This window comes from Perognathus longimembris, chromosome 10, assembly GCF_023159225.1.
Source record: "Perognathus longimembris pacificus isolate PPM17 chromosome 10, ASM2315922v1, whole genome shotgun sequence".
Taxonomy (NCBI): domain Eukaryota; kingdom Metazoa; phylum Chordata; class Mammalia; order Rodentia; family Heteromyidae; genus Perognathus; species Perognathus longimembris.
Window position 1 is genome coordinate 31,616,479 of NC_063170.1, and position 10,619 is coordinate 31,627,097.

General features: G+C 42.8%; 1 protein-coding gene across 1 annotated transcript; it reads right to left on the reverse strand.

Annotated features, from left to right (window-relative positions):
* Positions 1-8,561: 8,561 nt before the first annotated feature.
* Rnase12 (ribonuclease A family member 12 (inactive)) lies at positions 8,562-10,125 on the reverse strand. The gene is made up of 2 exons (XM_048355710.1): positions 10,016-10,125; positions 8,562-9,139 (listed from the first exon to the last, which is right to left on the reverse strand). The coding sequence occupies exons 1-2, from the start codon at positions 10,047-10,049 to the stop codon at positions 8,664-8,666; spliced, it is 510 nt and encodes a 169-aa protein (XP_048211667.1). The 5' UTR covers positions 10,050-10,125; the 3' UTR covers positions 8,562-8,663.
* Between the last annotated feature and the right edge of the window lie 494 nt (positions 10,126-10,619).

The window sequence follows — 10,619 nt, forward strand, 5'->3', positions numbered from 1 at the left end:
GCCCTGGTAGGAAGGCTATAAAATGCTTATCTCCAATAAACTACTCAGAAAAAACAGAAGTGGTGCTGTGGCTCACAGTGGTAGAGTACTAGCCTCGCACAAAAGAAGCTCAGGAACAATGTCCACAGACTAAGTTCAAGCCCCAGTATGTGAAAAAATAAAAAAGAAGACACTACTGTTTCTAGTTGAGTGCCCCTCATGTGATTGAGAGGACTAGGATGAGTGGGAAAAGAGACAGAAGACACGGACATAGAATTCTGTGCACAGTGAAATGAGGCAGGTGCTGAATACAGACTGAATGAACCTGGAGCATTCAGGACCTGAAAGTCCCTCCTCTCACCTACCCACCCCTTAAGGATGTAGGGGTAAGATTACAAGAACAAAAAGCCTTCTAGGGCTTGGGGGCAGAAAAAGATGTCATCAGAACTCAGTGTTTGAAACCTGAAGTGCTTGCTTATTGTCTTATAAAGGAACTATAATGCCCATTATGTCAGAGGGTGAGAGGCTTGTAGGATCTAAGTGTTGTCCTCACACAGAGCACCTTTTAGACCTCATGGTATGATGATGGGTTAGGCCCTGGAAGGTCAGAGCAACAAAAGACTACAGGGCCCAGCAAAGCCACTTAAAAAATATCTTCCTGGATCAAAAGGAGTACCTATTCTGGCTTTGCACCTTTTTTTCTGGTAAGGGAAGAAATCTGTACGAGGCAAGGCTTAATATTGTTAGTTGTTTGTTTGCATGTTACTAAAATAAGAAAAAGAAAGTGAGCCAGGTGCTGGTGGCTCACAACTGTAATCTTAGCTACTCAGAAAGCTGACATCTGAGGATGACAGTTTGAAACAGCCTAATTAGAACAGACATTGGAACTCTTATCTCTAATTAACCAGCAAAAACCTGGAAGTGAAGATGTGGCTCAAGTTATAGAGAGCGTCCTTGAGTGGATAAAGCTAAGGGTCCTGAATTCAAACCCCAGGACCAAGGGAATTAAAAAAAAGACAGAAACTTTGGGGGTTCAGGCATTTTCATCCTCTCACTACCAAGAGCAAACAGTACTAACTGCAAACTTGTTTGGCCAAACACCCAGCAAGTGTTGATTTAAACAGCTACCACATGATGAGAAGAAACCAGATCAAAGCCACAAAAATGTTGTTGTATTACTACATACTGATGGACTGTCCACTTTGTAGTTACAATATAATGAGGATTCTGTACCAAATGTGAAACCACTGGGGAAGCATGCTGACTTCTGTATAACAAGAAAAACGTTACAGTGACAGATTGCTAAACACAGACTACCTCAGACTAGAGGAAAGATATCAGAGGAAGAAACAAGAGCACACAAGCTCAAATCCATGAACAAGGTAACTGTCCAGAGGTATGCAGAGTGCTGAACCATGAACACTTACATATTACCATATAGCAAATGTCAGGACTGTGTTCCAATCCTGCCAGCCACTTAGTATAGAGTTGGTTTTTTTTTTTTTTTTTTGCCAGTCCTGGGCCTTGGACTCAGGGCCTGAGCACTGTCCCTGGCTTCTTCCCCACTCAAGGCTAGCACTCTGCCACTTGAGCCACAGCGCCGCTTCTGGCCGTTTTCTGTATATGTGGTGCTGGGGAATCGAACCTAGGGCCTCGTGTATCCGAGGCAGGCACTCTTGCCGCTAGGCTATATCCCCAGCCCAGTATAGAGTTTTAATCCCCTTTTCTAACTTCTGTATTTCTCCTAGGCATGCCACTCCTCTTTCATGGGCTCAAAATAGCAATACTCTTTGCTTGAGTAAAAAATGAGAAGAACTTTATTTCTTCACAGCAGCCTCTGCACCAGCCGATGGGGAAGGATGGAGCCTGCAGGTGCTGGAACGGGAGGCACAAAGAGTAGGAGCTAAATCAGGGGTTCTTAATCCTGTGACAGGGCTAGGCAGGCAGCTCCCACATGGGTGGTCAGTGACACTCAGAAGAGCAGAAGTTTCATCTTCCACCCTCATTCACTACCTTTCTGAATGATGTCATTAGCAATACAATTAAAGTTTGGATGCCTGTATTGATTTGGTGTTTCTATCTTTAATTTTGTTCAGTTAGATTAACTCAACTTTTTGATTTTATAGTGGAGATAGGATGGAATTCAATTTGGTTCAGGAAAAAATGTGTGTGTGTGTGTGTGTGTGTGTGTTTGAGAGAGAGAGAGAGACAGACAAACAGACAGATAGAAACATGAAAAATGCATCTACATTCCATGATCAGTTATAAAACATTTACTGGAATTATTCCATTTGAGGTTCTTTTTTTCAATCTCCAACTAATATACATAATGAGGGTTTCTAGAGTACTAAGGGGTAGAGATGGGTCCTAGAAGGAAAGGAGCAATGATGAGCATGAAAATGGCTTTCATGCAGACCAGAGTCTCAAAGTACTGGAATATTTCCAGTTTAGTCACTAACTAACCAGCTCATCAGAGAATGACCTGTCAGCACCGTGAGCATCTTCTTCAGCAAGGTAACTCTGTGGTATTGGTACCCGAGAGGCTGTTTGCCTGTGGAAGATGGCACATAGGTTTGCCTGGAGAAAGCTGGCACATAGTATTCTCCCCACTATTTATGACGGGATTCTGTCCACACTCGTGTCCAGGGGCCGTGGGGCTGCAGTGGGTCACATCCATGGAGCCAGGGATAATGTGATTGCTTGGCCTGCAGGGCCTATTAGCTTCTAAAGGTTTCCTCCAGACTATCATGTTGCAACACTCTTGACCATTACCTAGAATGTTTCCCTAGGGGATGCTGAAATGCCATCTTCTGAATGTCAGTGGCAAGGAAGGCAAAACTTCCTTGGGCTTGCTGGTATTCTGATCAAGCTGGGTCAAGTTCATTAATACCTCAACAGTCTGTTCCAAATGGCCACTTTGTGCCACAGCATACTGCATTTATTCCTTTGCAAATGCTTCCTTCATTATCTCCAATATGCTTCCAGAAGCTCTGGCAAGAACCAGCCCCAGGCCAAGCAGCAGCAAAACAAAGGTCTCCATCTCAGATACACTGCAGTCTCTTCTGCAATAAAGATAAAATGATAAAAATAAAAGCCAGGAGAACATTTTGGAGAACCTTTCTTTTCTTTATGCCAGTTAGTCCTAGGAGGCAGTCTAGATGTAAAACAACTATGTTCTCAGAAGGATGATACAGGGAAAGGATAGCCCTGGAGGCCTAACTGTCCATGTTAAAATCCCAGCTTCTCCTCATACAAACAGTTCACTCTACCTTATTTTAATCCTAGTCTAGTCATCTGAAAAAAGAAACCAAGATAAGTAAAAAGTGCTAGAAGCAAGTATCTATTTAATTTTTCTCTCCCCTCCCCTCTTTTTTTTTTTTGCCAGTCCTGGGGCTTGAACTCAGGGCCTGAGTACTGTCCCTGAGCTTCTTTTTGATCAAGGCTAGCACTCTACCACTTGAGCCACAGCGGCACTTCTGGCTTTTTCTATAAATGTGGTGCTGAGGATCGAACCCAGGGCTTCATGTATATGAGGCAAGTACTTTACCACTAGGCCATATTCCCAGCCCCCCTCCCCTCTTTTTGCCAGTACTTAGACTTGAACTCAAGGTCCTAGACTCTCACTTGACTTTTTATTTTAGGTTAATGCTAGAAAGTTCTTCATGAGAATCCCAGAAAAGATGATTATTTATCATAATAATTCTTTCTCTAACTCTAGAATGATTTTGTTACTCCTTTTCCCTCCCTTAACTCTAAAAGCTTCCTTCTCTTATGCAGCAGTGTCTCATCTAATATCACCCTTACTTTTTCTAGTTATTACTTCTTGCCGCTCTGATTTATGAGTGAGTGTGTGTGTGTGTGTGTGTGTGTGTGTGTGTGTGTGTGTGTGTGTGTGCCAGTACTGGGGTTTGAAGTCAGGGCCTGGACTCTGCCCCTTATCACTTTTGCTCATGGATGGTGCTTTGCCACTTGAACCATGGCTCCATTTCTGGCTTTTTAGTGGTTAATTAGAGACAACAGTCTTATGAATTTTCCTGCCCATTTGGTTTCGACTTCCAATCCTCAGATCTCAGCCTCCTGAGTAGCTAGGATTACAGGTGTGAGCTACTATAGGTCATTGGCTACAATTGGTGAAATATTTCTGGTTGTGTGATGGAGAAAGTCTAGTTAGCTTTTCACAGTTTGTTGTCAATATTTGGCTATAGGAATCTGCTCTGGTCACTCCTTGTGATATGCCCCTCCCCTTATTTTTTGACACACCTATACCATCCCTCCTTTTATGTGCCTTTCTTTTCTGTCTTTTGAAGTCCTTCAAAGCTGAATTCAGATCCCTTTCTCAGTTGGACACATGCATGTTCTTACCATTTAAGTCTGCTAAATGATTTCTCATTTTTCTGAATCTCCTTTTTGCTTTTTTTTTTTTTTTTACTTTAGACAGAATTCACTATGTAGCCCAGTTGGTTTCTCTGTGGGGTTTGTGTGGGGGTGGGGGTGGGGGGTGGGGGGTGGCACACACATGCATGCACATGTGTGCCCCTGTGCTGGGACTTGAACTCAGAACCATGCACTGTGATTTGGCATTTTGCTCAAAGCCAGTGCTTGAACCACACCTCCATTTCCAACCTTTTGCTGATTAATTGGAGATAGAGTTTCATGGATTTGTCTACTCAGGCTAGTTTCAAACTGTGGTTCTCAGACCTCAGTCTCCTGAGTAGCTAGGATTACAGACAGCACATTCAACAGCCCTCACTTGTTAAATTACTCACAAGTACACATGAACCATTTTGTTAAATATGATTTTTAAATGTCTTACAATTAAAATGAACTCCAGGAAACAGAAACAAGAGGTTTTTTTTCTTTGTTGCTGTTTTCATTTTCTTTTTGTCTTTGTTTTGTTTTCTTTTTGCCAGTCCTGGGGCTTGAACTCAGGGCCTGAGCACTGTCCCTGGCTTCTTTTTTCTCAAGGCTAGCACTCTGCCACTTGAGCCACAGCGCCACTTCTGGCCTTTTTGTATATATGTGGCCAGTAGGCCATATTCCCAGCCCTTCTTTTTGTCTTGTTTGTTCATTTATCTGTTTGGGGGAGGGTAAAGGGGGCATAGAAATGGAGGGGCAAAGCATGAATAAATGCAGCAGTGGTACTCTCTAGATGCTATATTGAAAATCATAAAACCCAAAAACCTGTTTGTGAGGAGAGGAGGGAAAAACTGGGAGAGAGCTAGGGAAAGGGTAGCATTGCTCCTTGACTCTTTACAAGTAAAGAATACATTTCCTGTAGCCTCTCTGAACATTACCTTTATAATAATACTAAAGATTTTAAAATGTCTTACATTTAAAATTAGCCCAAAGACCTAGCCTCAAGAATATATAAGCAGGGGGCTGGGAATATGGCCTAGTGGCAAGAGTGCTTGCCTCATATTCATGAAGCCCTGGGTTCAATTCCCCAGCACCACATATATAGAAAATGGCCAGAGGTGGCGCTGTGGCTCAAGTGGCAGAGTGCTAGCCTTGAGCAAAAAGAAGCCAGGGACAGTGCTCAGGCCCTGAGTCCAAAGGCCTAGGACTGGCAAAAAATATATATATATATATATATATATATATATGCAATAATAGTTGTTGATGTATTACTAAGTTTATTAAGAATCAAGTGGATATTTGTTTGTAAATTATCTCTTGTTCTGAGTATACACAGCTGATGAGATAATTGCATTGTTTTACCATAAAAAACAGCAACCCACAAACCATTAAGTGGAGATACCCAGTGTATTCCCAGAGATAGTGCCTTGAGTAAAGTCTTGGTGCAACATCAAAGGGAGAAAGGGTGATTTGTAAAGAATTTGTTTTGTTTCCTAAATTTCTACATCCTTGCCCTTAATAGCAGTGATAAGGTGATCATAGGCAGCAAAGGACAAGAGGAGGAGAGTGAAGAGGAAGAAAAATAGTGTAGACTCTGGGGCTTTCTGAAAGATGTATTTCAAGTGGGCAGAATTCACCACTGTCGGGAGGTTTTCTTCACATTTGCTAGGTGCCCATAAGCCCTTCTCCTACAAATGTTTAAAATATAATCATTCATTTGAGCTGGATTTTGATCCCTATTGAGTGAAAATGCTCTGAGGACACAGTCTATTATATTGGCTCAGTTATTTGCATTTTCCGTTTGTTTTTGTGCTAGTACTAGGCGATTCAGGGCCTTGCACTCTCATTTGGCTTTCTCCCTCAATGCTTGAACTCTACCACTTGAGCCAAAGCTCCACTTCCTGATTCTTATAGTTAATTAGAAATAAGAGAGTCAGACTTTTCTGTCTGGGCTGGGTTTGAACTGTGATCTTTGGATATCAGCTTCTTAAGTAGCTAGGATTATAGGTGTGAGCCACCTAGCTTTACCTACATTTTAGTAGGAATGCAAAAAGTGTTTTAGAAGAACAAAAGGAAGAAACAGTGCTGAGAATGAAAGAATGGTTAATAAAGTGGTCAGAGTTTAGGAAATATGAGGGACCTAAAGAACACATTTTACCTACTTTAAAGTGTTGTCTAGTAAATTATGTCATGAGGACACAGTCACATGCTAAGGGCCACCTGTGCCTGCACACTTTCTGTTCAGATGCGGAGGGGTCTACTCACTTGGTGACACTCAAAATCCAGATGCACACAATGACAATTCCCACAGAGATTCCCACAGAGAAATAAATAAGAAAACCCAAGTGGACATGGGCCACCCAAAGTGAAAGAAGCCACAAGGCAGGGGAGTTTTGTCTATTTACAAGGCTGTGACTGAGCCAGCCTCTGATGGCTCATGGCTTTAATCCTAGCAACTCAGGTAAATGAGCTCCAAATAATCAACATAGCAGTTGAAATCTCTCAGCTGAGACGGCCAGAACAGAAGGTGCCACTACAGCTGGGGACCCTTCATGCCAGCTCTGGCCCCCTGGCCATGGGAGGATTTTCCTGTCATACACACTGAAAAATGCCACTGGTAAGAACCAGTGATCCTCTGAGCTGGCTTTTGCTAAACCCTTATTTTTTCATTCAAGGACACATTTAGGAATTTACCCACATCCATAGTTCATCTCTTAGAAGCACCAAGTTCTGACTGCCTGCTTAGGTTTACAAGGAAAGAGGGTGACATTCACATAGCCTTTTATTTTCTTTGCATTAGTGTGTGTGTGTGTGTGTGTGTGTGTGTGTGTGAACTGGTACTAGGGCTTGAACTCAGGAACAGGTGCTGTTCTATAGCTTTTTCATTCAAGACTGGCACTGTACTACCACTTGAGCCACATCTTCATTTCTGGCTTTTTGGCACTTGGGGATAAGAAGGTGACAAACTTTCTTGCTGGGGCTAGCTTGAAACACTCAATCCCTCCATGGAAAATCTGCATCCTCTCCACTAAGGAAAAAGGTTTCCCATTAGATTTCTTCAGATTCTGCACAACAATACATTCAGTGTGAGTTGTGTGTTCCATCTTCAGAAAAGACCTGAAGGTATGGGCACCGGTGGTTCCTACCTGTAATCCTAGTTACTCAGGAGGCTGAGATCTGAGGATCAAGGTTAAAACCAGTCTGGACACTAAAGTGTGTGAGACTCTCATCTCCAATTTACCCCCAAAAAGCCAGAAGTGGAGCTGTGGCTCAAGTTGTGGAGTGCTAGCCTTGAGTGAATACAGTGCCAAGGCCTTGCATTCGAGCCCCTGTACTAACAGACACACACACACACACACACACAGAGAGAGAGAGAGAGAGAGAGAGAGAGAAAGGAAGGGAAAAAGAAAAGACCCTAAGAGATGACCCCAATGGCCCAACGGCTTCTACATCTAAGACCAGGCTAAGATTAGGCACTTACTCTAGGCACAAAATTTAGGGGTGTGCCAAAACCCTAGTTATCAAGAGAAAAACTATTGTAATGCAATACTTTAAAAACTTAATTTAATGCAATATAAGCCTTTGTTTATAAAGATTTTTCCTTTGTGCCAGTACTGACGCTTGAACTCAGGGCCTCACATTCTTGCTTGGCTTTTTTGTTCAAAACTGCTACTCTACCACTTGAGTCACACCTCCACTTCTCTTTGCTGGCTAGTTGGACATAAGTATCTCACAAACTCTTTCTGCCCAGGTTAGCTTTGAACCCAAATCCTCATATCTCAGCCTCCTGAGTAGCTTGGATTACAGGTTTGAACCATCAATACCCAGGAAAGTTAAGATTTTTAAACTAAAAGATCCATCTAACTCTATGCTAGTACAACTCATGCAATTCTCCCAATCCAATTCCCTTGTCAAATTGGGTCTTTAGAATGTAGGTATTTATGTTATCAAAGATTTTTGCATTGCGTATTACAATGTGTTTATAATAGTGTTTATCTAGTGTTTACTTGAAGGATTGATGATCTGCCTAAAGCTTTGCCCCTGAAGTAGCTGTCTCCCTCATTTTATCTGAATTCCACAGCTCTCCTCCCATGACTCAAAGACAAGGATAAAAAATAAAATAAAATAAAAACACATACAGAGTTTATGGTTTAATTCAGTAACAATTTTTTTTGGTATTGAAACAAAGTGATTGCACTTCAGCGATACTGGAAGGATAAATTGACCACTCATTTCACCCAAAGTGTTACCCCTGGCCCATGGTTCAGCTTTGTCTAGAGCAGCTGAGAAGAGATGAGAAGGTCACAGACTCAAGCACTGATCTTACATTATTCAACATATCCTTGGAAATTGACTGGACCAAAGCCATCACATGTGATGATCACAAAGCCTGCTGTGTGGGAAATACGGTACCTGCAGATAGGGTATCTAGTGCCTTCAATAAGCTGGCAGACTGTCATTTTGAGTCTTGTCTGGCTCTGGAAGCATAATGCAGTAGAATGATTTTGGCAGGGCACTTTCTTGGGAGAAGTACAAATACCATTGATCTTCTGAGGCCTCTCATGGATGAAGACATGCTCCTTTTTGCATGTGTAGTCAGGTTCTTTTATGCCTCGCTGGAGGATCATATAGTTGCAGTACCTTAGAGGAATACCATTCTGAGGGTAGTCTACATTCAAGTGTTCTAACGATGTCATCACGACATTGTCATTCAGCTCGTTTTCCCAGAATAGAAGTAGCAAGAAAATGATCACCATCAGTACCATCACAGGTAAAATCCCCTTTACATCTCTTCCTTTAACTCCTAGGAAGGAAGAGAAACAGAAAGGAGCAGAGAATAGTCAGATGTTTTGCCTCCAGGCCCTGGCTGCTCCTCTGTCTTCTCAGGCTGCTTTATTTCTTTCTCGCTGCTAATTAAAACCATGTCAGCCTCACAAGATCTAGCTGGAGGTACAGCTCTCCAAGAAAGCCCTTTCCAGACTTATTTCACTGCTCAGAGTTTGGTGTTTCACTGTTCTTTCCTGGACCCCATTGTGTTTGTTCTGTCTCTACAAGCACCTTGAGAGTGCGCAGATCTGTTTCTCCCTAAGCTTTCAAGATGCTTCATGTGGAGGTGTGCCACGGGCCAGCCACAGCACGAACAAGGATTCCAAGGGTCGAAGGGATTGATGATGAAGGAGATGGAGAGAAGGCTGATGGCACAACTCTGTTTGTTTTAGCAAATGCCTTTAGCTATATATACCTTCTATATTTGTCACAAGTTTGTATAATGCTGTCCCAGGAGCCACTGCAGGGAAAAGTGCAGACAGCAGGCATCCTTCCTCATTCTATTTCAATCACCCTGTCTACCATGCCTCCCCAGATAAGCCCCCAAGCCCAGAAGCTGAAAGAAGCACTTCCCCAAGACAAAAGGACAAACATATGCAACCCAAGGGTTGGAGTCAATGGGGTGGAGCCTTTGCTCACACCTTGCCGCTCCTGGCACCTCAGGGTCTGCAACAGAGGTGGACACACAGACAGTATTTAGTACATATTGTGGAACAACATCATTTTCTGCAGTTTTCTCCACCCAAATTCTACCCAGTTCGCCATTTAGTACAATCTACTCATCTGTTCTTCCCAGTTCTTCCCCAGTCCCTTCTGGAGTCATCCTTGCTCGGACTGTGCAAGTTCCACTCACCTGCCAGTTTTGCAGTTGCTCTCACAGGTAGCATGACCTTGTGATCATGAGCTGAGAAAAATCCTTTGTGCCTGGCTGTTTCCCAACAGCAACTGATAGGGAGCTGGTTGAATGTGGGAAGGACAAAAGCAGCAGAAAGGGAGGGACCTGTGGGTAACGGGCTTAGGGCTTAGATGCCACTGAGAAGGAAGAGAGTTGCTTCAGAGGGAGAAGTGAGGAAGGTAGGTTTGTACAGGGCTCTCATTAAACAGCCACAGGCTCTTCAAAACATTCGATCCCATGCTGATGTGGGCTTGCCACAGTGGTTCCCACTTTCTAAATTTTTAACCAGTCTTGACTACAGAACTATGAAGGAACTTCATCATAAAGAGATAAGTAGCAGACAGACTAGGGTAGAGAAGTGAAGTTACAAGGTAACAAGAGCTTCACCAAGTCTCAATGGGGAACCCTGTGAGCTCCAGATTTAACAAGTTTCATTCACATATAGTGTCTAGGCCAAGATAAAACATTTTCTCTGGCATTGATATTCATCTCCATAATGGGCTTCTGAAAATCACGTTCTGCCAAATATTGGAAACACCTGGGGATTTTTTGTTTTTTAAAG